Source organism: Phacochoerus africanus, chromosome 9, assembly GCF_016906955.1.
Source record: "Phacochoerus africanus isolate WHEZ1 chromosome 9, ROS_Pafr_v1, whole genome shotgun sequence".
NCBI classification, from domain to species: domain Eukaryota; kingdom Metazoa; phylum Chordata; class Mammalia; order Artiodactyla; family Suidae; genus Phacochoerus; species Phacochoerus africanus.
In genome coordinates, this window is record NC_062552.1 from 21,585,383 (window position 1) to 21,612,494 (window position 27,112).

General features: G+C 44.1%; 6 protein-coding genes across 6 annotated transcripts; 2 read left to right on the forward strand and 4 right to left on the reverse strand.

Moving 5' to 3' along the window:
- Positions 1-1,660: 1,660 nt before the first annotated feature.
- LOC125136229 (uncharacterized) lies at positions 1,661-27,111 on the reverse strand. Its single transcript, XM_047796926.1, has 3 exons — positions 26,820-27,111; positions 25,615-26,002; positions 1,661-2,024 (listed from the first exon to the last, which is right to left on the reverse strand). Exons 1-3 carry the CDS (start codon positions 27,106-27,108, stop codon positions 1,712-1,714), a joined length of 990 nt encoding a protein of 329 aa, XP_047652882.1. The 5' UTR covers positions 27,109-27,111; the 3' UTR covers positions 1,661-1,711.
- LOC125136208 (histone H2A type 1-F-like) lies at positions 7,024-7,470 on the reverse strand. The gene has a single exon (XM_047796906.1). It carries the CDS (start codon positions 7,450-7,452, stop codon positions 7,060-7,062), a length of 393 nt encoding a protein of 130 aa, XP_047652862.1. The 5' UTR covers positions 7,453-7,470; the 3' UTR covers positions 7,024-7,059.
- On the forward strand, positions 7,684-11,885 carry LOC125136212 (histone H2B type 1-N). The gene is made up of 2 exons (XM_047796909.1): positions 7,684-8,170; positions 10,508-11,885. The coding sequence occupies exon 1, from the start codon at positions 7,767-7,769 to the stop codon at positions 8,145-8,147; it is 381 nt and encodes a 126-aa protein (XP_047652865.1). The 5' UTR covers positions 7,684-7,766; the 3' UTR covers positions 8,148-8,170; positions 10,508-11,885.
- Positions 20,815-21,287, reverse strand: LOC125136218 (histone H2B type 1-K). The gene has a single exon (XM_047796914.1). The coding sequence runs from the start codon at positions 21,244-21,246 to the stop codon at positions 20,866-20,868; it is 381 nt and encodes a 126-aa protein (XP_047652870.1). The 5' UTR covers positions 21,247-21,287; the 3' UTR covers positions 20,815-20,865.
- Positions 21,521-22,002, forward strand: LOC125136206 (histone H2A type 1). The gene has a single exon (XM_047796904.1). It carries the CDS (start codon positions 21,558-21,560, stop codon positions 21,948-21,950), a length of 393 nt encoding a protein of 130 aa, XP_047652860.1. The 5' UTR covers positions 21,521-21,557; the 3' UTR covers positions 21,951-22,002.
- Positions 22,475-23,284, reverse strand: H1-5 (H1.5 linker histone, cluster member). Its single transcript, XM_047796895.1, has one exon. It carries the CDS (start codon positions 23,218-23,220, stop codon positions 22,540-22,542), a length of 681 nt encoding a protein of 226 aa, XP_047652851.1. The 5' UTR covers positions 23,221-23,284; the 3' UTR covers positions 22,475-22,539.
- Position 27,112: the final 1 nt, after the last annotated feature.

Consider the following 27,112-nt stretch of genomic DNA (forward strand, 5'->3'; position numbering starts at 1 on the left):
CCCAAAGGGGGGCACAGTTTTTAAGGCATTAGCCCGCCATGGCCTCATTTCCTGGCAAAACCATGAAAGCTATTTTTTCTCCTTCACTCAAAACTCTGTCTCCGGTGCTGTTTCTATTCAGCACCCATGGAAAGAGATCGAGTTTTAGCAAAACTAATTACATAAATAAAAGACCAAGAAATATGTGCTATTCTTGAGGCACTAGTTATACTTGATACACCTGGACATTAATTATGCCTGAGATACATGAGGCACTGAATAGTTTTGATACACTAGATATATCTGGGATATGGGTACCTCAATTCAGTCACCCACTGGTGATATCCATTCTGACCCCGTGTGTCCTTTGTCCAAGATATACCAAGTCCATGGCTACTCGGCAGGCAAATTGGTGAGCAACAACCATGGCTAGAGATGTTAGTTTCTCTTTGACAGATTAGGCACCTGTTATTGGCACAGGATAACTTCCATTTGTGGACATTCTTACCCAAACCTGGACTTGGCTTCATAACCAAACCAAAAACAGGGAAGGCTAATGGAGCAGAAATAGATCTGAACATTGCCTAATTCATGATTCATCTACTGTGGCCCATATATATCCTCGAACCCTTACATCTTGACCTACATCATTCCCCAACCTCAGGCTATGTGTTTAAATTGATTTAAGGAGTTCACCTGTGGTGCAGCAGCTTAGGGATCCAGCCTTACCACTGCAGTGGCTTGGGTAGCTGCTGTGAAGTGGGTTTGATCTCTGGTCTGGCAAGGTGGGTTAAAGAATCCACCGTTGGTGCAGTTGTGGGTCAGATTCAATCATCGCCCCCTGGGATCATCCATATGCAAAGGTGTGGATATTTTAAAAAATAAATAAATGAAAAAATAAAAAGGTCTGTACTCCCTATGGGGACCAGAAACTTTGTACTTTTGCTTTATCTGAATGCATATTATTGTCCCTCCACAGTTATCACCAATGACATTCATCATTTCACCAAATACAGAAGCACTCGAGTGCTAATTATGACACACCATTAAAGCAAAAAAACAAAAAACGTTTACTCACTTGATTCGACTAATATTCTAATTTAAAATTTTAAAGTTCTCCCTATCTTTAATGGTGAAAGAGATCCAGACCAGCAATAGGTTGTTTTCTGACTTTTCTCCAAGCACATAGAACATGCCAACAAGCTTCTGATTTGACTAGAGCTCTTACATTCAGAGGAGCAGATGTCACTAATGAACAGCCCTGGACAAAAACTTTTCTACAACTTTCCTCCCAGTTTTGGACCTGAAGACATGTCATCCAAGTTAGCACGGCCATACTCTAAATTTTATTTGACAGTAAAACAGTGGGTGTGGGTTATCTGAGATAGGAATGTTACTCCAGTTTGAGAGTGGTTAGGTTGTAAAAGTTGCATTGTACTGAACATAGCATCCAGAAGTGTTTTCTCCCACTTTACTCAATTAAAAAAACCACGCAAACTTTGAGCAAATATATTCAAAAATAAGGGACTGGTGGAGCAGCGGCCCCTACTGTACAAATGGTGGCACTGGAATGCAGGAAGCCCAGACCAACAAAACGCTACATGGTTTATAGTCTGAGCACCCCTGAGTGCAAAAAAAAGAAAACAAAACTAGCATCACAGCTCCTCAGATGAAAAAGTGGGGGGCCCTGAAAAGGGCCTTTTGTTAGGAAAAATATGGCGATACCAAATACTTAGCCGCCGAAGCCGTAGAGGGTGCGCCCTTGGCGCTTGAGCGCGTAGACCACGTCCATGGCGGTGACGGTCTTGCGCTTGGCGTGCTCGGTGTAGGTGACGGCGTCCCGGATCACGTTCTCCAGGAACACCTTCAGCACCCCGCGGGTCTCCTCGTAGATGAGGCCGGAGATGCGCTTGACGCCGCCGCGCCGGGCCAGGCGCCGGATGGCCGGCTTGGTGATGCCCTGGATGTTGTCCCGCAGCACCTTGCGGTGGCGCTTGGCGCCCCCTTTGCCCAGGCCCTTCCCGCCTTTACCGCGACCAGACATTTCAAAATATCACAAAAACAGCAGCTAGTGGTCCCTAGTCGGCCCTGATGCCGGCCTTTATACGGCCGTTGGCGGACCGAACTGAGAACCTGGAGAAAGAAGGCGGGAAGTCCGGCCGTAAGGGGGAGGGGAATCTGACCAAAAAAAAAAAGAAAGAAAAGCCTACCTGGTTCCTTTGCACTGTTTCACGCAACAGTGAACTATTTTGTTAGCGTGTTTTAAATTTTTAACAACTGTTTTTGAATGCGAAAGCAAAATGTTAATAACGTGGGAAGTGTAAAAAAGGAGAGCAATAAAATAACGCGTTATCCCACCACAGAGAGAGCACTACTGGTAGCTAGCTTAGTATTTTGGTGAATAGATAAAAGCACACATCCTTTCAAAGAAAATTTAGACAATGCAGTAAGTGGCATTTTAGAACGGTTTGCACTGATTGCATTTTAATAAATTTCCTTTATTTAAAGAGAAAATATTTTAATGTCTGTTTCTTATTCTTATGAATTCACTTTAATAGTTTTAGCCAATTCCCTGGTAGCCACTTTTTAAAAATCATTTTTCCTTTCAACACAAATTTACTTCCTCACTATGCTTGGGTATACTATACTATACTGACTTTTTTTTTGTCTTTTTGTCTTTTTAAGGCCGCGCGCGAGGCATATATGGGGGTTCCCAGAGTAGGGGCTGAATTGGAACTACAGCTGCTCGGCCTATGCCACAGCCACAGCAACTCGGGATCCCAGCCGCATCTGCGACCTACACCACAGCTCAAGACAACTCAGGATCCTTAACCCACTGAGTGAGGCCAGGGATCTAACCTTCGATCTCATGGATGCGTGTCAGATTCATTTATGCTGAACCACGGTGGGAACTCCATACTGACATTTTTAATGAAGAGTAGCATAATATGTGGCCCCAAATATCCCTCTTTAGCATAGTAATTATTGTGAGCTGATTATTTTTGAGAAAAAGCAGACACAACAGAAACTCTAAAATCATTAGAATCTATCCCTTTTTAAAGGAAGTTTACATTCTTATGGAAATCTTCATTTGTAAGAGTCTCTTCCTCTAATAGCCCAGAAAAGAAAGATAACTCATCATAAGAAATTTACCAATGCAGAAGGTGCAGGACTTATATTTGCTTTACCTTGTTTACTGTGCTTTTCAGGATTAATTGCTACAACAGTTCCTCTCCACCTCTTCAAAAAACATCTTTTGTCTTTATCTGAAGACTGTATGTAGAGTGGCAGTTCCTGCCACTTCTGGGAGTTTTACTCAGTTCCCCTCTTGGTGTATCCCATGTGTACGGGAGATGTACATGATACTAAACTTCTGTTTGTTTTTCTCTTGTTAATTGGATTTTTATTATAGGGGGCTTGCAGCCACAGAACATGTGAAACTAATATTGTCATATAAACAATTGAAATAATAAGCATAGATAAAAGTCTCGAAGAGGAGAAATTTATAAAAACCATACACACACAAGCTTAAGGGAAAGGCATTGTCTGTGGGCCTGAGAAATTTGCTTTGTTGGGAACTCCTTAATTCTCTGTCCTTACTGTTTGCCCCTTGTCCAGATTCCCTGATATCTTCCAAATTACTGGTCCCCAAAATCACTCAATCTATTTTATTAGTCTACCAGGTAATTAATATTCATTAACATCAGTAGCATTTATTTAAATGTGAGACTGTTGATAGATCAAAGTAGTAGGAGGCACACCAATTTAATAAGGTCATCCAGATCAACTTTTTCCCACATAAATTATTATAAAGTGAAAAGGCAGTGTTAACCTTTCCAACTGGTCTTTGCTCCTTGGACCCCTTTGATCTTTTTTTTTTTTTTGTCTTTTTGCCATTTCTAGGGCTGCTCGGGTGGCATATGGAGGCTCCCAGGATAGGGGTCATATCGGAGCTGTAGCTGCTGGCCTACACCAGAGCCACAGCAACAGGGGATCCAAGCTGTGTCTGCAACCCACACCACAGCTCAAGGCAACACGGGATCCTTAACCCACTGAGCAAGGCCAGGTATCGAACCCACAATCTCATGGTTCCTAGTCGGATTTGTTAACCACTGAGCCACAATGGGAACACCATGGATCCCTTTGATCTTTTAGGCTTCCTCCTCCAGTTTAGCTACTTTGTAGTTATTAATTCAACAATTTCTGCATTTTTCTCCATGTGATTTCAACCTCATTTAACTTTCAGTTTCTTTTTTGCTCTTATTTATATCACTTACTTTATAAGGATTTTTATTGTTATAAAATTACCACAATTTATTGACTATATTTTATGTACTTGTCATCAAACGAGCGTCTGGGGAGATGCAAATATGAGCAAAACCCAGTCTTCACTCTAAGGGACTTTGTAAACTAGTGGATAAGATACTGAAGGGGTTCAGGATGAGCTCCCCAAAACACGTCACTTTCACATGTGGCTTATTTGAAGGTAAAGGCAATTGTGACCCTGCTATTTCATGAGGAACTCCTGCTCCTCCCTTAACTATCTAGAATTTAAATTGGGGGTCTTTCCTAGACTGAGAATTATTACCAGAGAAAAATACTATCTGACTGACCCATGTGCATGACAGGCCAAAACAATTACCCAACACCTGCTTTTCTTCTTATTGTCCTGTGAATCATCCTCTTGTTCTTGGAAGCCCCAGGTCCCTATCCTATTTCTTAGCTCAGGATGGCCTATAGGCCTCATCTTACCTTTCTGTCTTTGAACTTTTCATTTATGTGTGGTTCCTGTATGTATGAAATAAATTCTATTTTTCTCCTGTTAATCCATCTCTTGTCAATTTGATTATTAGACTAGCCAGAAGAACCTTAGTAGAGGAAACTCTCTCTCCCAACAGTAAACAAAAAAATCTAACATGGGAATGTATTGTTTTGTGCTTTCATAGCAGTCTAGAGTCTGCGGAGGTGGAAATCAATGGGAAGGGCAACTTCAGAAATAACGTTTGAATAATACCTTTGAATTTCAACTATTGTGCCCTGCGTGAACAATCTGGTGTTGCCACAGCTGTGGCATAGGTTGCAATTGTGGCTTGGATTGGATTTCTGGCCCAGGAACTTTCACATGCTGTGAGTCAAGCCATTAGAGAGAGAGAGAAATTTTTCTTAAATCTTCTAAAATTGAACTTATTATAAAAACAACTTAAAATATAAACTATGGAATTATAGAAAGTTCTTCAGGATCTAGTTTAAATTAGAGGGAGTTCCTGTTGTGGCTCAGTGGAAATGAATGCAGCTAGGATCCGTGAGGACGGGGGTTTAATTTCTGGCCTTGCTCAGTGGGTATGAGATCTGGTATTGCCTTGAGCTGCGGTGTATGTAGGTCACAGAGGTGGCTTGGATCCTGCATTGCTGTGGCTGTGGTGTAGTAGGCTGACAGCTGTAGCTCTGATTGATGCCTCACTTGGGAACTTCCATAGGCCCCAAGTGTGGCCCTAAAAAGCAAAAAAATAAAAATTCAAAAAAATTAGATTAAATTAAATTAGCAATGATCTAAATTATCTTGGCAAGATTTTTGGGAAGGTTTTAAATCTCCGTTTTTTAAATCCAAGTTTTACCTTTTTTCTAATTATGTATAAAGAAGAACAGCAAGTGCTTTATCCAATGAAATTGGAATAGTCAATTTTTAAGAATTCAGTTATGGTGGAATTATAAACAATGATATATCATATTTGACCATTTTATGTTAAACAAAAAATTTATATTCATTTGTCAACTATTTGGTTATAAGGTCTGATTTGATCTATCAAAACCACATCAGTCAGAGTTCCCTTGTGGTGCAATGGGTTAAGGATCAGGGTTGCCACTGCCGGTTCCATCCCTGCCCAGGAATTTCTGCATGCCAGGACTGTGGTCGAAAGTAAAAAACAAAACAAAACTCAAAATAACCTCCCCAACCAGTAATTATTAAGGCAGGCATGAGTTTAACAATGTGGTGGTTCTTGTGGGGAATAGAAATAATGCAATAAAGAAAGTGTTAGTAATTGCATCGTCAACATCAATACGAGTAACTACATATTTTATTATAAATTGAAAGAACTTATAGGCCTCCCTTGGAGCTGTACCATTTACTTTACAGTTCTTGATATGAAATATGGTTGTTTAAAATTTAAAAACTCAAAATGCAGCTGGCTTTTAAAGAGGGAAAAAATTGAATAATTAGATTTGGATCTTCCCATATCAAATAATCACAAGTTAGAAAAGGGAAGAAAGGTAATACCTCCTTTTGTGATTGCTGTGGTCACTTTTATTCCAAGCAGTATTATTTACATGTGATTGCAGTTGAGACATATATAGGAAATTCAAGTATTTCAGAAAACTCAAAACTTATTCCAGTGGACTAGGAATGCTATAGAAACTCGTTCTCATTAAAATTTTTCATAAGGAAAAGTACACATTGACTGATGTGGAGAATTGAAGGCCCTCTCTAGCTAGGGTGACTTGGTGATTGGAGGGAAGGGTGAGAGTGATGATGGGAGAAGGAAGTAAAAAAATTGACATCATTAGGACTAAGAACCTGATATGGCAATTTACAATACCCACTTTTCATACTTGTTAAGGCACCCACTCCCAAATGTAGTTTCCGTAGTGTCTTTACTTCATTATTTACGTTAAGTTCACTATGAAATGTATTCTCTACCTGAAGCTATTTAAACAAAGAATTTACCTGCCTGGATTACTACTGTATTCCCGTTTAGCAAAGTGGTGCAAAGATTCTACCGATTTAGGACAATGAGGCTAAGATCACAGGGTGCTAGTTTTTGTCTCAGGACTTTTACTCTGTAGGGGAACTACAGGGATGCGTGAATCTTGCTCTCCTCTAAATTTAATTGAAATTACTGAGGAAAACACACTTTCATGTTTAGAAAAGCAACTAACGTACTAGGGAAAGTCCCTGGCCAAACCTTGCCACCTGAAAAACAGTGCGACTTCAAAAGCACAGCTCCTTCTGTTGCTAAAGTAGGTGGCTCTGAAAAGAGCCTTTGGTTTGGGAAGGTCTGAGTTACAAAGGACACCAAACCTCTACTTGCCCTTAGGCTTGTGGTGGCTCTCAGTCTTCTTGGGCAGCAGCACCGCCTGGATGTTGGGCAGGACGCCGCCCTGAGCGATGGTGACTTTGCCCAGCAGCTTGTTGAGCTCCTCGTCGTTGCGGATGGCCAGCTGTAGGTGGCGCGGGATGATGCGTGTCTTCTTGTTGTCGCGGGCCGCGTTGCCCGCCAGCTCCAGGATCTCAGCTGTCAAGTACTCCAGCACTGCAGCCAAATACACTGGCGCGCCGGCGCCAACCCGCTCGGAATAATTCCCTTTGCGGAGCAGACGGTGAACTCTTCCTACTGGGAACTGAAGTCCGGCTCGGGAAGAGCGCGTTTTAGCCTTGGCGCGAGTTTTACCACCTTGCTTGCCCCGTCCAGACATGATCAACAGAATAAACACAACCGGTACAGTAAATTGTGGAGCTATACAGTAAGTGCTACCATTTATAGTCTTTACAGGGCGCGAAAATGAAAGTGTACCATTGGCCAAAGCCGCAGTTTTTCTTAACCCAATGAAATCCTAGCCTTGAAATACACTTATTTTGATTGGCCAAAACTATCAAGTGACGTGTCCACGATTCCCCACCAATCATGACTTTGCTCGCTGCCTCCTTTGTATAAGAAGCTGAGAACGGAGCAGACGGTCTCATTCTCCTTCCTTTTACCTTTGGGTAGTTCGCAGATTGATTCCTGACTATGCCTGAGCCCTCCAAGTCCGCTCCGGCCCCGAAGAAGGGCTCCAAGAAGGCGGTGACTAAGGCGCAGAAGAAGGACGGCAAGAAGCGCAAGCGCAGCCGCAAGGAGAGCTACTCGGTGTACGTGTACAAGGTGCTGAAGCAGGTCCACCCGGACACCGGCATCTCGTCCAAGGCCATGGGCATCATGAACTCGTTTGTCAACGACATCTTTGAGCGCATTGCCGGCGAGGCCTCGCGGCTGGCGCATTACAACAAGCGCTCGACCATCACGTCCCGGGAGATCCAGACGGCCGTGCGGCTGCTGCTGCCCGGGGAGCTGGCCAAGCACGCCGTGTCCGAGGGCACCAAGGCTGTCACCAAGTACACCAGCTCCAAGTGAGCCAGCCTGCAGCGGAGCGATTGGTAAGGCTCATCCCACATCACAAAGGCTCTTTTCAGAGCCACTCAATCTTCTAAAGAGACCTGGCACTCACTTTATACAGAGGTTTTTTCTTATTTGCTGCAAAGAAGCAATTTCCGCTTTTCTTTTGATCTTGTTAGAAATTACTTCCACTAAGATGTAGGTGGCGCTGCAGCAACGCTCAATATTGTATTAAATGTTTATGTCGAGAAGGATCAGGTTCGTGATAGCCAAGTGTAGTAAAGGAAACAATAGTTTTTCGTTTGCTTTTTAGGGCCACATCCTCGTGGTATGTGGAGCTTCCCAGACTAGGGTTGAATCAGTTGTAGCCGCTCGCCTACGCCGCAGCAACGCAGGATCCTTAACCCACTGAGCGATGCCAGGGATCGAGCCGTAACGTCATGGTTCCTAGTCGAATTCGTTTTAGCTGTGCCGCGATGGGAATTTCCAAAATACCATTTCCTAAAACAAAAGCCCCTCGCACTTTAAATTACCACCCTGGCAAACGCTTTCGTGAACAACCCCTTGAGAGCTCCATCTTTAATTTGAACTTAAAGATACCTGACTAAAGCGCTTGGCACACAGCAGAAAGGTACAAATCGTTTTTGTTTTTGTTTTTCCCCACGTTTTTCTTTGGCGAGAGGTGCCGGCTCTTTTCCATGAGTTTGGATTTGCCGAATAGCAAGTTGGAAAGGTAGAAAAGAAAGAAATGGAAGTGAGAACCCAGTTCAGATCTTCGCACGCATCTGTCAAGTGCCACCTTGGATTGGTAGCCAATCCAGATGCTGCGCTCGCAATTTGAAGTTTACTAACGGTTTCCCTTTGTGAATTAAGCCTAAGTGGGAGAATTCAGGGCCCTCCCTGCGGCTTTGTGGGAAGAACTCTTATCATTTTCTCCACACCCTAATTTCTCTGAGTGAAATTTCTCTGTAAGGGAGGGATTAGGTCCTACTCCCTACTCTGTGTTTTTTTTCTCTGCATGTCACTTAGATTTACTGTTCCTCTACTGATTGTAATAAAAATTTTAAAATAGTACAGAAGAAGAAGAGCTGTTCCCCTATCTTCAAATCAAGAAGTCAGGGTCCCATCTCTTCATTTTAGGCCCTTAAGAATGGCATATTTAAAACTAGTTTGTCTCTCCCGGGAAAAAGCCTGGAAGTCCAGCCAAAAGAAGTGTTATTTTACCAACTGACCACTTGATTCAAAATTTACCATTTGTTCAAATTGCATAAGAAAGTATATGTGACCTAATATTTTTATTTTGCAATGTGCCAAGATAAGTGTCTAGCCATGAAAAAATCTCTCCAAGCTAAAGTCTGGCTTTGAGAAAGGGGAAAATTATTTTGAATCTTTGCTTAAGGTCTCAGGTTCAAAGTTGAATAGATCTGACTATATCTTTTTAGAAATTGGAGGATGTAATTTTTAGGTGATTTATAATTTCATATTTTTGAACTTTTATAATACCCATATTAAAAGAGTAATTATAATGTATAAGAAAACAGGGACTGCAGTTCCCATTGTGGCTCAGTGGTTAACGAACCCAATAGCATCCATGAGGACTCGGGTTTGATCCCCAGCCTCACTCAGTGGGTTAAGGATCCAGCATTGCTGTGAGCTGTGGTATAGGTTGCAAACTTGACTTGGATCCTGTATGGCTGTGGTGTAGGCCAAGGGCTACATCTCCATTTAGACCCTTAGCCTAGGAACTTCCATATGCAGGTGGGTGCAACCCTAAAAAGAAAAAAAAAGAAAACATGTTTTGGAGTTCCTATTGTGTCTCAGCATTTTAAGAACCCGACTAGTACCCACAAGGATGTGGATTTGATCCATGGCCTTGCTCAGTGTATTAGGGATCTGGCGTTGCCATGAGTGTAGGTTGGAGATTGTGCTCAGATCTGGTTTGGCTGTGGTTGTGATGTAGGTTGGCAGCTGCAGCTCCAATTCACCCCGAGCCTGGAAACTTCCATGTGCCACAGATGCACCCTTCCCCCCCAAGAAAAACCATGAAACCATGTTTATAAATTTAAAGAAATCAATAACTTACATAGTTAATGTGTCTGTGAATCCCCAAATTTAAACACACAAGAGATTAGTTGCACTACTTTATCAGTAAGGGAAATAAGATATGCCTTGAAAAAGTATATGTTGTATTTGAGTAAAATATCTGAAGTTCAGGTATTTCATTCTGGCTTTGTATTTTTGGAGTGTCCATACCAAAGAGCTTAACATTCAACCATTCAAACACCTTCACTTTATGGTCTAGGACATTTTTATCAAGGCTATCTTCTCTTCAATCACTTTTTTTCTTCTTAACCTTTCACATATCCTTTGTTTCCCAGAACTGTGTCCATCACTTCTTGCATGAGAAGGGATCCTTCTGAAGCCACCAGAATGATTAACCTCATCAGAGCCCTTTCAGTGACATCTACAGTGGACTCTCCACTTCCGCCATCTCGACCGTCCTCTGATATGTTTTTGTTGGATCTAAAATCTTGGCGGAGGCAAATCCCTGAACACCATCCTGACTTCTTAGGATGGGATCCTTATCCCCTTCACCTACATCAGTCTGTAGTTATTGCTTCCTTCAAGCCTAGTGTTTTGGCAGTGGCCACACCAGGGACCACAGATTTCTACAAGCCACAACCATGACTTTAAATAATGTGGCAGTTGTAATTTGATGGAGTTAAAAAGTATAGAAGAATATGTACCGTACACTTACTACTCCAGTGTTCCTCACCGCAGTCCATTCCATGTGGGGAAAATGATGGCCTGCAATAGTCCTTTAAGGCCATTATCATTCCATACCTATTTCATAGATGAACAAACTGATGCACAGAGAAGGGGAGTAGTTTGTCTAAGTAGCTAGAAGATCAACGACACAGTCAGTTTATTAACTTCATGGTAGTGGCCTTCACTGTAAAAATGATAGATTTTGTGGGGTTTTATTATCATCATACTAAATTCTTTGAAAACGAATGGAGATGAGCCATCTGTATTCGTTTTAGCAATGGGTTTCTCTCTTTTATTCCCGAGGACAGGAGAAAAAGTAGAAAAAAGTAAAATGGCAATTTTTTTCTTGGAGAATACTGGTCAAATTCTCTTTGGAGGATCATGTAGCTCTACCCTATACCCATAACACAATCAGTAACTTTTGCCTTTCCTATTAGAAAAAAACATGTATAGCAAAGTGCCTGTTGATTATAGCACTGAAATTGAGACAAACTAAAATCTAACTTTTCCAAAAGACAATGCTCAAAAAATGCAAATTTAGGAGTTCCCTGGTGGTTTAGTAGTTAAGATTTGGCTCTTTCACCCTTGCAGCCTGGGTTTAACCTCTGGCCTGGGAACTGAAATCCCACATCAAGCCCCTGCATGTTGCAGCTAAAAAAAAAAAAAATTAAAATTAAAAAAAGAAAGATATATCACATAATGCTTGCAGACACCCTGTATTTCATTTGTTAGAAATGTGTGCCAATTTACATCTAAATCATGCTACCAAGGAGCAGAGAGAAACTTGCCCACTGAAACTCTCCATGCAAGACATGGAGTTACTGTTATATCTCACATCTGACCATGATTTCTCCCTTGAAAGCAGTAATGAAATAGACAAGAAGAGGTCCCTCTCTGAAGCAGCAGCCCCACTGGGAAGACCGTTTATGCTCACTCTCCCAAAGAGTCAGCAATCCAGGTTTGCCCAAGTAAAAGGCTAAAAAATTATCACTGTGGATGCGATATGAATGCTGTTTAGTTATTTGCAACACAGATACTATGCAATTATTTTTAAAGTAGTAGTCTAAGCATTAACCTATCCTTATTCTTAGTTTCTTTGGGGGTAGGGTGTGGGGCACACCCACAGCACATGGAAGTTCCCCTGCCAGGGATGGAACCACACCACAGCAGTGACAATGGGGATCTTTAACCGCTAGGTTGTCAGGGAACTCCCAATTTTAGTTTCTTTTGTCCTCCTTGTTCCTTATCAAAGAACCAAAACTGCCTAGTCCAGGGAAGGAAGTCCTCCACTCCTGATTTCTATAAGCTGTTCTACTTAAAGGAAGGCAGCTATAATGGGGAGAATAATCCACCCTGCCAACCCTCAGAATGTAACCATATTTAGGGATAGACCTGCTTCAGTATGGGCCCCACTCCAATATGACTAGTGTCCTTTTTTAAAAGGCGAAATTTGGGGAGTTCCCTCTGTGGCCACAGTGGGTTAGGATCTGACCATAGCAGCTCTAGTCATTGCAGAGGCTCAGGTTCAATCTTGGATAGGAACCTCCATGGGTTGTAGAGTGAATTTGGACACAGACAAGTACAGAAGGAAGATGTGTGAAGACAGAGGGAGGAAGATGGCCATTTATAAGCTAAGGAGAGAGGCGTAGAACCCACCCTCCCCTCATAGCACTCAGAAGGAACTAACCCTGCTGGCCCCTTGATCTCAGACTTGTAGCTTCACAGCCGTGAGAAAACAAATTTCTGCTTTTTAAGCCACCCAGACTGAGGCACCTTGTTATGACTGCCGTAGAAAACTACTAAAGCAGCCAATGAATTAATATAATGCTACAATCCCAATCCTCTGTCTCTTTAGCTGTAGATCACTAGCACTTACCTAATTAGATTAGAAAAATAGATAATGCACAGTAACTAAAGACAGTACACACTCAGTAAATGACAGCCAGTAACTAATGTGATTTTTCCCCATATGCCAAAAGCAAGATGTAAGTGCCATAGAGTTTATTGCTTGAGGGTAGATTTTTAAGTGCAAAGCCATGATGTACACACTGACATTCAATAATCCCCCAAATGACAAACTACTAGAGCAATTGAAATCAAGCACATCCAGGGAGTTCCCATTGTGGTGCACTGGAAATGAATCTGACTAGTATCCATGAGGATGCAGGTTTGATCCCTGGCCTTGCTCAGTGGGTTAGGGATCCAGTGTTGCCATGAGCTGCAGTGTAGGTCACAGACAAAGCTCAGACCCACGTTGCGTAGGCCAGCAGCTGTAGGTCCAATTCCACCCCTAACCTGGGAACTTCCATATGCTGCGGCCCCCAAAAAACAAAAACAAACAACAACAAACATCCAGATGTACAAGGAGATAAGCAACAGAAATACGTGAATGAGAATAAAATGCTGAAAATAGAAAAACAGAATGGAGCACCCAAAGAGGTCATTCTGATATTCAGAATTAAGAAGCTACTCTAAAGAAGCCTGACCAGGTGGAAGGAGCACAGGCCCTGGAAAACATTTGAAGACTGAAGTTCTGCCCATTCTTGTTAGCTGGGTATCTTGGATACTACCTCAAGGAGTCAGTATGATCAGGCCATGCAAAATGACTCTTCTTCTCTCTGTACATCCCCTGCTCCAACAGCCCCTGCTTCCCCTCACTCTGCTCACAGGACTGACCCTTCTGCTTAATCATAGAGCTTATCAGGAGTTCCCTCTGTGGCTCGGGGTAACTAACAGTTCCGCTGTGGTTCAGTGGCAATGAACCCTACTAGTATCCATGAGGATGTGGGTTCAATCCTTGGCCTCGCTCAGTGGGTTAAGGATCTGGTGTTGCTCGCCCCCCTCCTTCAACCAGTAATTGTCCTGATTTTTAGAACAAAATAGTGTCACCATGCTGGGTTTTTAAAGGGAAATATCTGCCCCTTATTAACCAAAGATACTTTGAAGGATGTCCTCTGCTGGTTTCCCTGGTAACAGATGAGCCCACCTGACAACAATTGCACCTTAATTGATCCCCACGACACCCCTTGAAGACCATGGCCCTGTCCTGCCCGCTGTTGGTACATAGTGGAGTGCCAGTCTAGGACATTGCTTCAGGCTTGTAAGATCCCCTATCAAATAAACCATTGATGTCCCTGTCGCTGTCTCGAGACATTTTTCTTCAGTCCTGAGGCTGGGCAATAACAGGACTTGCAAGCCTACCTTGTGCAGCCTAACCTCTGATTCTCCTGATTATCAGTAAAAGGAGATAATAATAAGGTCCCAGTTTTCTTAGGACTTTATGAGATGATGTGCACTGTTTCCAGGTGTGTTCCTGGGACCTGGATAAGGTGCACAAATGAAAGCTCTATGAAAAAGGCATGACACAGATTTTCTTCTTTAAATGAAATAATAAATCATTTGATAAATAAAAATAAATATAACTTAATAAATGTTCCACCACAAAGCGAGCTCTTGGTCATATAGTTTTATATTTCCTGAGTGAGACATATAATCGTGGTTCAATTAAACAGCACATTCATTCAACCAGTATTTTCCCTGATCTGTACTAAGTACCAGTGGGGGCACAGAAAATTATTATAATTTGTATGTTTGGGACTTTGGTGTTTAAAAGGTTGAAAGAGAGAGTGAAAATATCATTCTCTTTTCTACGCTCTTTAAATCTTTCTGATTAAGTAACAGGGAAAGCATTAATTTGGTCCTGGCAGGTCTTTAAGTCCTCTCTAACACTTGGTAATCCTTGCCTCCCTCTCTGACTGTTCATAACAAAGAACTGGTCTCAGGCGCAAAGCAGTAGGCAGTAAACAACGTATAATTGGAACTGAATTGTATATGTATGTATCTCCACACCTGTGGCATATGGAAGTTCCCCGGCCAGGACTGAATCTGAGCCACAGCTGCACCTTACACAGCAGCTGCTGCAATCCTGCGGTCCTTTAACCCACTGCTCTGGGCTGGGGATTGAATCTGCACCTCCACAGTGGCCTGCTGCAGTCTGATTCTTTTTTTTTTTTTTTTGTCTTTTTAGGGCCGCACCCACGGCATATGGACGTTCCCAGGCTAGGGGTCGAATCAGAGCTGTAGCCACGAGCCTACACCACAGCCACAGCAACGCAGGATCCAGGCTGCATCTGCTACCTATACCACAGCTCATGGCAACATCAGATCCTTAACCCACTGAAGAAGGCCAGGGATCAAACCTGAAACCTCATGGTTCATAGTCAGATTCGTTAACCACTGAGCCACAACGGGAACTCCCTGCAGTCTGATTCTTAACCCACTGTGCCATAGCAGAAACTCCTATATGTATATTTAAAATATTGTTTTATAGTTATGTTCTGTTTATGTTCAGGGGTACAAATTTTCCACCAAGGTAGTTACGTAAAGTTGGCTTTTCTTTTCTTTTTACAGCTGCACCTTCAGCATATAGAAGTTCCCAGGCCAGGGGTCAAATTGTTGCCAGGCTGTGGCCTAGACAACACTGGATCTGAGCCATATCTGAGACTTAAGCCGCAGGTTTTGGCGACACTGGATCCTGAACCCACTGAGTGAGGCCAGGGATTGAACCCACATCCTCACAGAGACAACATCAGGTCCTTAACCCACTGAGCCACAATGAGAACTCCAAGGTGTCTTTTAAAATACATTGATTTCATGTTCTAAAATATATTTTTTTTAAAAAGTGAAGTAAATAATTGTATAGACTGCCCCCAATACAGAAAAAAGAAAAAACAATCAAAGTGGAACTCAAACAACTGGTTTGAACAATACAAAATAAAATAATATGAACAATGTCATAAAGCAGCAAAAGGCTAAATGGCACTATTGCTCTATTTTCTACTCATACTATATTTAATATTAATTGCTGTAGAAATTTGGAGGGGATAAATGATCTGGAATGTGGCCATCTGGGAAGGTTTCTTAGAAGAAGTATAATAAGGTTCAACCTTGAAAGAAGGGATTACTAGGGTTTTAGTTGGAATATTATCAACTAAGTATATTGTGTAGAACATGATTCCAAAATTGATCAGCTTAAGACATTGACCATTTATTATCTCATAGAGTTTCTTAGGGTCAGGGATCTGGGCGCAGCCAAGCTGGGTGGCCTGGCTTAAGATTTCTCATGAGGCTACAGTCCGGGACTTAGGTCATCTAAAGGCTTGACTGGAACCGGAGTTTCTAATGTCCAAGAAAAGCCTCATTTATAATGCTGTTTGTTGGAGGCCTCAGTACTTCACCATGTGGGCATCTCTTTAAGGTTACTCATGACAAGGGCGGGCTTCCTTTCTCTGGAAAAAGTGATCCAAGAGAGAGTGGGATGATCAAAATGGAAGCTTCCTCGAGTTCCCCTTGTGGCTCAGCAGTAACAAATCTGACTTGTATCCATGAGGTTTCAGGTTTGATCCCTGACCTTCTTCAGTGGGTTAAGGATCTGATGTTGCCATGAGCTGTGGTATAGGTCACAGATGAGGCTTGGATCTGGTGTTGCTGTGGCTGTGGTGTAGTCCAGTAGCTGCAGCTTTGATTTGACCCCTAGCCTGGGAACTTCCATATCCTGTGGGTGTGGTCCTAAAAAGATGAAAAAAAAAAAGATGGAAATTTCCTATCTAATCCTGAGAGTGATATACCATCACTTCTGTCATATCTGGTTGACTATAACCCTGGAGCAATGTGGGAAGGGCACAAATATTAAAAGGTAAGTGTTACTGGGTGACACCTTAGAGGCTTTGTCCCACAGTTGGCACAGAATAATGTGCCTCTCAATCCTCATAGCCATTAGTATTAGCTGGAGAATTTTAAACTCTAGATGCCCAGGCCCCTCCTCTGATAAATTAAATCAGAATTTACTGCAAAGTTTAGCAGTAATATATGTATTTTCAAAGTTCTACCTGCAAGTTTTCCTTTCTTTTTTTTCCCAGGGCCACACCTGAGGTGTATGGATGTTCTCAGGCTAAGGTTGAATTGGAGCTGCAAGCTGCCAGCCTATGCTACAGCCACAGCAATGCCTGATCCTTAACCCACAGAGCAAAGCCAGGGATTTAACCCTCATCCTCATGGATACTAGTCTGGCTCGTTACCAATGAGGATAGTAGATTTAACCCTCCTTCGCAAGGATACTAGTCAGGTTCGTTACCACAACAGGAACTCCCAAAGTTCCACCAGCAAGTTTAAGGCATGATTAAAGTTGAGAACCACTGGATGCAAGAGAAATTAGAAACTAGGACTGTAAAACTGATCAAGTGAAACTGGGCATTCAATTATTATTGGATAATGTACCATGAGAAGAAATATGAGAGATTTTGCTTTCTAGGCTTGAGACAAGGGTGGAAGTAAGGCCAGAAAAAGTTCAAGAAGTGACAGAAAGGTTAAGATTCAGGAGTGGACACAAGTGTGAAGTGGTGGGTATGGCTTTCACGTGTGACAGACACCTTATTTGACAATGGCCCTTGTTCACATCATCCCTGGTGACCCCCATCTGGAAGCCCATTCAAAATTGGTGATCCTTCCACAGAGATCTGCTTGGATCAGAAGATTGTGGAGAGGAGGACTGTTCTGGAACAAAATTAACTCTTGGGAGTATAAGGCCTGGAGTTCCTATATCTGCAGGGAAAGGTCTGGTACTTCTGGGGTCCCTGATGCCCTGACTTGGCCTGGGAGTCCTCCTTTCCTCTAACCTCTCTGAGAGGTTTCAGCAAAGATGGAAAATGACACCTCCACACAGAGCACCTTTTGTGGTGCGTTTGTTTTGTTTGGTTTGGTTTGGTTTGGTTTGGTGCTCCAGGTGAGGATCAAGAGATTTCCTTTTGAAGTGCAGAATCTGGAGTAGAGACGTGTCACAGTTGATCATCCAAAACCCACAGCTTTGCAGCTCCTAAGAATTTAAAATATATAACAATGAAGTCCACTATACTGTCCTATAAAGTCCTATGCATTCTGGAAAGCCCCTCCCCCACTGCTGTTTCCCACCTCCAGCTATTTTGCCATCTCAGTTTCAGCCACATAGGCCAGCTGCTGCTGTCCCTTGACTAATACCAGGTATTTCCCCCTGACCCCATATATATCTCTTGTTTCTGCTTCCTTTTGCCTAGTAGAGTCTGCCAGATGGCCTACTCCCTCATTTCCTCACCATCTCCTCATCTTTGTTAAAATTTCACCTTTTTCTTTTCTTTCCTTTTTTGCCGACCCCGAGGCATATACAGTTCCCAAGCCAGGGATCAGATCTGAGCTGCAGTTATGACCTGTGCTGCAGCTGTGGCAATGCTGGATCCTTTGACACACTATACAGGGATCGAACCTGTGCCTGGTGCTGCAGAGACACCGGAGTTCCCGTTGTGCCAAGGCGGAACTCCAAAATTTCACCTTCTTGGTGAACATTCTATAATTGTTATTTAAAATAGAAGACACAAAACCATTCCCTATCTTACTTTTCTGCTTTGTTTCCCTCCCAAACGTTTAATATATTTTGACAGTTCGTTGTCTTTTGTTTCTTTGTTTTTTGTCTTTTTGCCTTTTCTAGGGCCGCTCCCGCGGCATATGGAGTTTTCCAGGATAGGGGTCTAATTGGAGCTGTAGGGGCCAGCCTACACCAGAGCCACAGCAACACGGGATCTGAGCCGAGTCTGCAACCTACACCACAGCTCACGGCAATGCCGGATCCTTACCCACTGATCGAGGCCAGGGATCAAACCCACAACCTCATGGTTTCTAGTCAGATTCGTTAACCACTGAGCCACGATGGGAACTCCCAACACTTTGTTTTTATGTGCATGTCTTGTTCTCATGTTAGAAAATAAACTCTGTGAGTGCATAACTTTCTTGTTTAGTTCACTGCTATATTCTGGCACCTAGAAGAGTTTATGAAACATTCTATATGCTTAACAAATATTGAAGGAAAAAAACACTGTAAGGCCTGAACTCTGAGGTTCAGTTTGATAAATAAAGATATCCTAAGCCTTTCAAATGCCAAATAGATGTACAAGATTCCTTTTTAATATATACAGATATATGTGCATAATAATTTTTAAACAGTCACAAAGCAGTCTCAGTGATCCTCACAATAATCTTGTGACTCTGCATTGCTCTTATCCCCAGTTTGCTGATGGGGAGACTGAGGATTTCAGAGGAGCCACAGTCTTGGACTCTTAAAGTAAGTGGCAAGTGTTTTAGGAATTGGTCTTCTAATTTAAAGTATAGGTCCCACAGGTCAACCATAACAGTAGTACTAAGTAATGTTTGTTTAACATAAATTATAAAACAAAATGCTTAATATTAAAAGAAGACTCTAGAAATAAATCACACTTCTTAGGTCTCCTAGAGATAAAGGCATAAAGACACAAGAAAGACAAGGGTTCCCAGCTTGTATATGGGCAGGGTGTTTGTGTGTGGGAGAGACTGCAACAAACAGGAAAAAACTCTGGAGATACCTCAAGAAGGGAAAAAATGCAAGCTGGAATAATCATAGAAGGTTTACAGAGATCAGATTTGGGATTGGCTTTATAGAACAGATGGGATTTATATGGTATAGAAATGGGGACTTTATAGGATGGAGAACAGCTATGTGGGACATTTCAAGAAATAACTACCTTTCTAAGCCTAATATTAGTCATGTCCTCACTGCATCAATACCAATACTAATTTCATACTCAGTGGCCATTGATGTAAAGAAATGAATGAATATTAAACCCCATAAACATTCTGCAAGTGTTTCTAGTCATCTTCTTGAGGCTACGGGGAAGACAATTGCTGGTTTTGTCTTAACTCTCCTTTGCTCCTGGGCTCATAAATTCAGTCCCATTTTTGTACTTTCCATTCCCAGAAGTCTAAGGCCTCCTGTCCTTTAATGGGAAATATTTTCTTTCTTTCTTTCTTTTTTTGTCTTTTTGCCATTTCTTGGGCCGCTCCTGTGGCAGATGGAGGTTCCCAGGCCAGGGGTCCAATCGGAGCTGTAGCCGCCAGCCTACGCCAGAGCCACAGCAACAGGGGATCCGAGCCGTGTCTGCGACCTACACCACAGCTCATGGCAACACCGGATCCTTAATCCACTGAGCAAGGAAGGGACTGAACCCACAACCTCCTGGTTCCTAGTGGGATTCGTTAACCACTGAGCCAGGATGGGAACTTCCTAATAGGAAATATTGAATAATGTCTAGAAAAACAGTAATGGTGTTGGATTTTAAGATCTTAATGTCTGATAATAGTCTGTAGAAGGCTTGGAACTAGTATTTCCACACTGATTCCTGACAATTACCCCTAAAATACTGGCCTAAACACCAGGAGACTGAACTTCTCCCATGGGAAAAAAATGCCATCCCCTTTTTCTTTTTGTCTCGAAGATCGCCTTTCCATTTAGAATTTCTCCCTATTTCAAGGAAAAATTAAAAGGTGAAGAGGAAATAGAGTGAGACGAAATGTGGAGCTGACACAAAAAGAAACTGATGAACATTCTAAATTCTTTCTCCCAGTTAAAAAATTTGATCATGTAAAGATAATAGTGAACAGAAATGCCATTGCCAAAGGGGATGAAACATTAAAACTTAAGAATATGCAAGATCAAATTACATGAAAAAATCTAAAGGTAACACAACCTGGTTCTTTTCTCTGAATTCATTCTTTGGTGATATTTATAGAGCATGATAAGGGGAAGGCATAAACAGTGGATTTGCGGCTGCTCAAAATGATAACTTGTAAGTAAACATTCAGTTAAAGAGAACAGATAATTTTCTAGCCCATAACTTACGCAATAGGTGACTCAAATTGAGTCTGGTTGGTAAGTGAAATAAGCACGATAAAACATCTGAAATACCACAAATCAAAAATCTACTGCGTTGAATAAATTAAGCAGCATTCAACTAAAGGCTTGAGATTATTACTGCTTTTGCAGGGATAAACTAAGTGCCAGCTCTCTTTGGAAAGCGTGGATGGCTCTGAAAAGAGCCTTTGGGTCGGTCATAGGTGGCTGTGGGCCAGCTCACTTGGCGCTGGTGTACTTGGTGACAGCCTTGGTGCCCTCGGACACGGCGTGCTTGGCCAGCTCCCCGGGCAGCAGCAGCCGCACGGCCGTCTGGATCTCCCGGGACGTGATGGTCGAACGCTTGTTGTAATGCGCCAGCCGCGAGGCCTCGCCCGCGATGCGCTCAAAGATGTCGTTGACAAACGAGTTCATGATGCCCATGGCCTTGGACGAGATGCCGGTGTCCGGGTGGACCTGCTTCAGCACCTTGTACACGTACACCGAGTAGCTCTCCTTGCGGCTGCGCTTGCGCTTCTTGCCGTCCTTCTTCTGCGCCTTAGTCACGGCCTTCTTGGAGCCCTTCTTTGGGGCTGGGGCAGATTTAGCTGGCTCAGGCATGGTGAAAGGTTGCCAAATCCTCCAGAAACGAAGAACAACGGGAGCAGCGGGTTCTTTTTATTTACAACTCCTTATGCAAATGATATCTAGTGAATGCCTAGGTCTGATTGGGAAATACTAGTAAGATGTCATTTTCAATGATATCCAATCAGAACGCGCATTTACAGGAACTGTTATTAGTCTTCTAAAAAGTAGAACCGCTGTTTTGGCCAATGGAAGAGCTTCTTTTTCGCGCCCAGCTGTAGTTATAAATTGTGAGTTTTTCTCTTTTCTCTTCAGTCTCTTCTGTGCCAGTTTCCTATTGCGGAATCATGTCTGGACGTGGGAAGCAGGGAGGTAAAGCTCGCGCCAAGGCTAAGACCCGCTCCTCGCGAGCCGGGCTCCAGTTCCCGGTGGGCCGAGTGCACCGCCTGCTCCGCAAGGGCAACTATGCCGAGCGGGTTGGAGCTGGGGCGCCGGTGTACTTGGCGGCGGTGCTGGAGTACCTGACGGCCGAGATCCTGGAGCTGGCTGGCAACGCGGCCCGCGATAACAAGAAGACGCGCATCATTCCGCGGCACTTGCAGCTGGCCATCCGCAACGACGAGGAGCTCAACAAGCTGCTGGGCAAAGTCACCATCGCTCAGGGCGGCGTCCTGCCCAACATCCAGGCGGTGCTGCTGCCCAAGAAGACCGAGAGCCACCACAAAGCCAAGGGCAAGTAAGGTTTCCGTAGCAAAGCCTTCTAAACCAAAGGCTCTTTTCAGAGCCACCTACTTTTTCTGTGGAAGAGCTGGCTCAAGTGTCAATCCCATTGTCACTGTTACTGGTGGTTTGCGGAAGTTGAGCCAAGAGCCATCGTAAAAAAAAAAATCGGTAACTTCTCCCTCCCCCTTGTGGCTCAGCGAACCCAAAAATAAATTAACACGAGAGATGCGGGTTGGGTTGGATGCTTGGGGCTAAGGGATCCCGCGTTCCTATCTTATTACCTTTGGTTTTTAGGACACTCATACGGATCAGATCTCGCGCGGCGGCGCCCACGGATCAGATCTTGCGCGGCGGCGCCCGAAGTGGCGGGTGTGGGCGTAGTTACTGTTTTTTGAATCAGGGACCTATCAGAACACGGCGCGGGCTTTTTAAAGTTTCAGCCATGTTACATCCTTGTAAACTTTGTCGGAGGAAGAAAGTTGAATGCCTGAGCCAAAGTAAGAATACCAGAGGACAGTTGATTATTTAGTGCACAGCTGTTTTCAGAGGTCTCTGGGTGGCTCTGAAAAGAGCCTTTGGGGGTTTGCTACCTCGAGCGCCAACTTCCTACTTCTTCTTGGGAGCCGCCTTCTTGGCCTTTGCAGCTTTGGGTTTTGCTGCCTTAGGCTTTGCGGCTTTGGGCTTGGCGGCCTTAGGCTTCACAGCCTTGGGCTTAGCGGGGCTCTTGGCAGCCTTTTTCGGCTTGGCGGCGGCCTTCGCCTTCTTAGGGCTCTTGGCCACCTTTTTGACGCCAGCAGCCGCGGGTTTCTTGGCCTTCTTGGGCGTCTTCTTCACAGCTTTCTTAGCCCCCGCAGCCTTCTTGGGCTTCTTCGGGGTGGACCCGGCAGGCTTCTTTGCCTTAGTGGCCCCAGCCTTCTTCGCTTTGGGCTTAGTTTCCCCGGTGGCTGCCTTCTTATTGAGCTTAAAGGAGCCAGAAGCACCGGTGCCCTTGGTCTGCACCAGGGTGCCCTTGCTCACCAGGCTCTTGAGACCCAGCTTGATGCGGCTGTTGTTCTTCTCCACATCGTAGCCTCCCGCTGCCAGCGCCTTCTTGAGTGCAGCCAAAGAGAGGCCATTGCGCTCTTTGGAGGCGGCCACGGCCTTCGTGATCAGCTCAGAAACTGGGGGGCCAGTTGCCTTCCGCTTGGCCGCCCCTCCGCTCGCAGGCTTCTTTGTTGCCTTCTTCTTAGCAGGGGATTTCTCCACCGGCGCCGGGGCAGCCGTCTCAGCAGGAGCGGTTTCCGACATGGCGATGGGAGAAACTGCCAGAGGAAATAGGATTCAAGATCCGAAGAGCAAGTTTTGCAATGCTGCCTTGCTCGGGCCTGGGGCTTATATAAGCCGGTGCTGCCCTGTGATTGGTGGAGCGTCCAATCCACCGCCCTAGGGCAGCCGCCTCTCGTGGTTGGACTTCCAAACTGTGTTTGTTAGTCCCCCAAATTTGATTAAATGCTAAAAAAAATCGTACAGAATTTTATCCTTTGAAACTCCAAAGGAGGAAAATAGCCTCCAGGTTCACATACTTGTTTGTGTTTTAATGAATTACGCGCAACTGATGAAAGATATTTAAAAAAATCCCTTCAGCTTTTCATAGGTACCCACCGGGCTCAAGGCATCGAGCTAGTTAGTTGGATGTTACAGTAAATTCCTAATAAGTATCAAGCGAATGTTTTTAAAAAGGATTTGTCCCTAAATTCGGCCTTTGATTCTTGCAGTAGGAAAGACACTAGGTTCCTTGGTTTTGCCATAAACTTGGTTTCGAACTGCAGGAAGTAACACAGGCGCAGGGTGGCTGGTTACATACAGCCCCAAATTAACCATATAGATCTTTCTTTAAAAACCGGTTTTGCCTCTCAAGGAGTTTCCACATGCCCATGTCTTTAGAGACGTAATAGTTCTGTTGCCAGAGTGACTTCGTCCAGGAGGAATAGAATTTGCTTTGGCATCAGGTTGGAATGAACTGCATTCAAATTCAAACAAATTTGGTATGTTTTTGACTGAGATGCCTTTTCTCCTTGGCAAATCCATTAAAGTATGAACAAAAATTGCTTAGCCTAGATAATGTATTTTTGAAAAAAACTCTGATACCTGATAAAAATTATTCAAGGGTTTCCAGGAGCCCTCAAAACCTCAAACTGTTTTAGATGGCATGGGATTTTGTCTATCTTTTAAGGCGCTTTTCCCAGTGCTCTCACTCAAACTCCTTACCTCCATCTACATTTAACAAATTTCCATGGTCAGGAACATTCTCTTTTGTAGGACATCAGTGTGGGAATTTTTATGTATTTAAGATAGACCTATATGCTTCAGTGAAATAATTGCCTACTCACTATGAGAAGTATGGGTTGAGCATTAAGGGACTGGAGGTTATAGAAGTTTAGAAGAAATTAGGAAAACATTAACATTCAAGGGAACTGAGGCAATGACCAAAAGTTTGAAGGGACAGTGAATTTTTCTATTTACTGAGGAGAGGTGCGAGACATGGACAGGATTTTGAGCTTGGTTATGATGTTTAGGATACCTAATGCAACCAGCAGTCGGTTCTTCCCTTTGAAAAACGTAGAACCAACACACTTCAACCCCAGGAGCTCCTGGAATTGAAATTACAGCCTACTCTAGTAAAATCTGGACAGTCATCTGTTTTTGTATGGCCCTCCAATTTTTTCCATTTTTAAACTTTTTTTTTAATGTGACACACTATATTTTGCCCCCTAAACCTAAAGTATTTACTATTGTTGTGTTTTGTAACTCCTCACAGACACGTTATGCTGCTTCAGGCTATGCTGCTTCAGGCTTGCATCGTTCAGAATTATGCAAATCAATAACTAAAGAAAGGGAGATTTTAACAAGAAAATGTTCCAACTAAGCATTTCCCACTGTTTTAATCCCCAAACCTTCAGAAGATTTTGTAAGGGGGTTTGAGGGGTGGCGAGGTCCATGCTTTAGTGGTAGGAGAGGCCAATATTTGTTGAGTATTTAACTAAAGTGCCAGGAACTAACCTTAGCACTCTCTACAAACTTTAATCCGTTTGCCACATTTTACAGCTGTACAAGAGTTCCAGAAGGAGGCTGTGTAAGCTGGTAAAGGTTGTACAGGTAAAAGCAACTGGCAGCTGTAAGGCTTGAACCTCAACCTTATTTCTTTCTACAACAGGAAGACATGGAGCACTACCTGTAGTCACAGCACAGTACTTGGCGGGCGAGGGGAAGCTGCACTTGTTTCCAAAGTTATTCACGTTAGGCAGTACTAACAAAGAATGGGCCAACAGTTCCTTCCATAACTTCCATAACTGTTTAGTTTCTAAAAAGGGTTTCTCCGCCTTCCCATTAACAGCAATAGGCTAACGTAAGAACACAGTGCCAGCCACTTGCAGTCTGCAACATAACCTCCGAACAAGTAGTAATAGCATGGCACAGTACAAGTTGGAGCCCACAATAGCTGTCTTCCAAGAACCTTGATATTTTTGGCACGACACATATCATCTAGAACCCACAGCTCCTTTTTGGTGAGAATTGAGGGGCTCTGAAAAGAGCCTTTGGGGTAGGGTATTAGATGAAGGAAGATGCCAGGAGATTTAAGCTCTTTCCCCGCGGATGCGGCGAGCCAGCTGGATGTCCTTGGGCATGATGGTGACGCGCTTGGCGTGGATGGCGCACAGGTTGGTGTCCTCGAAGAGCCCCACCAGGTAGGCCTCGCACGCCTCCTGCAGCGCCATCACGGCCGAGCTCTGGAAGCGCAGGTCCGTCTTGAAGTCCTGCGCGATCTCGCGCACCAGCCGCTGGAACGGCAGCTTGCGGATCAGCAGCTCCGTGGACTTCTGGTAGCGCCGGATCTCGCGCAGGGCCACCGTGCCGGGCCGGTAGCGGTGCGGCTTCTTCACGCCGCCGGTGGCGGGCGCGCTCTTGCGGGCCGCCTTGGTGGCCAGCTGCTTGCGCGGCGCCTTGCCGCCGGTGGACTTGCGAGCGGTCTGCTTCGTACGAGCCATGGCTGAGTCGCGCCACTTGCTTAATCGCAGAGGAGGCTGGCTTCCCAATATATATAGTGGCCGCGAGTCTTGATTGGATAATAGGGCGCAGCCTCCCTCCCCTGCCCCGCCCTTTCCACTTGCCCCACCCTTTCCACCATTTCCCGCCCACAGATTTGGATCTGGGCTTATTCTTTAAGGAAGCATTTTCGCGCCTCTGATTTGGCCATTGGGCTTATTGTACAGAATAAAATTTTATTGGCTTTAAAAAAAGCCTGCAGGATGCATCAACATTCTTAAAGTGCTTTCTGCTACTTTAAATACGGCGTCATAATTGGATCCTTGACAAAAAGTTTACTAAAAAACATGAAAGGGAACTGGTGTATGAAAAAAGGCATTGAAGTTGAAATCTAGCCAAGTCCCATGCCAGGGTTATCAAGCTTCAGCGTGCTTAAACACTTTATTAAAACGAGAGCTGGCCAAATAATTCTGTAAAAGGGTTTGATTGTACTACCCACTGCCAGCCCTAACGTAGTGAACTACTTTGCCCTAGATGTTGCTGTGCGGGCACAGTTGAAATGGCCAATAAGCCCAGGTTACACTTAATGTCTGTGCAGTTAATGTACGGATTACGATCAAACTGAGTACGGTAGGCGTGGATGCTGACGGGATATGGATTAAGTGACAAAGCTCGGTTTAAATACCCCAATTTTCGATGCTATAGTTGCCGGAAACCAAACTCCAGGTAAGGGGTCCAAAAGAAAAAAAACAAGTGCATGTTGTGTACGGCTCTTAAATAGATTTGGTGGGTGGCCCTAAGAAGGGCCTTTTGAATTAAGAGTACTGGCCTGAGGTACCTCTAGCCGCCGAAGCCGTAGAGGGTGCGGCCCTGGCGCTTGAGCGCGTAGACCACGTCCATGGCGGTGACGGTCTTGCGCTTGGCGTGCTCGGTGTAGGTGACGGCGTCCCGGATCACGTTCTCCAGGAACACCTTCAGCACCCCGCGGGTCTCCTCGTAGATAAGGCCGGAGATGCGCTTGACGCCGCCGCGCCGGGCTAGGCGCCGGATGGCCGGCTTGGTGATGCCCTGGATGTTGTCCCGCAGCACCTTGCGGTGGCGCTTGGCGCCCCCTTTGCCCAGGCCTTTACCGCCCTTACCACGGCCAGACATGTCT

Bases quoted from the DNA above. Each gene is read 5' to 3' on its own strand.
- LOC125136208 (XM_047796906.1), bottom strand. From the start codon at position 7,452: ATGTCTGGACGGGGCAAGCAAGGTGGTAAAACTCGCGCCAAGGCTAAA.
- LOC125136206 (XM_047796904.1), top strand. From the start codon at position 21,558: ATGTCTGGACGTGGGAAGCAGGGAGGTAAAGCTCGCGCCAAGGCTAAG.
- LOC125136212 (XM_047796909.1), top strand. From the start codon at position 7,767: ATGCCTGAGCCCTCCAAGTCCGCTCCGGCCCCGAAGAAGGGCTCCAAG.
- LOC125136218 (XM_047796914.1), bottom strand. From the start codon at position 21,246: ATGCCTGAGCCAGCTAAATCTGCCCCAGCCCCAAAGAAGGGCTCCAAG.
- H1-5 (XM_047796895.1), bottom strand. From the start codon at position 23,220: ATGTCGGAAACCGCTCCTGCTGAGACGGCTGCCCCGGCGCCGGTGGAG.
- LOC125136229 (XM_047796926.1), bottom strand. From the start codon at position 27,108: ATGTCTGGCCGTGGTAAGGGCGGTAAAGGCCTGGGCAAAGGGGGCGCC. The intron at 26,003-26,819 runs CCCTCTACGGCT...TATATATATTGG, and splicing joins GCTCAAGCGCCAGGGCCGCA to GAAGCCAGCCTCCTCTGCGA. The intron at 2,025-25,614 runs CAAGCGCGTCAC...GTGATATTTTGA, and splicing joins AACCTGTGCGCCATCCACGC to AATGTCTGGTCGCGGTAAAG.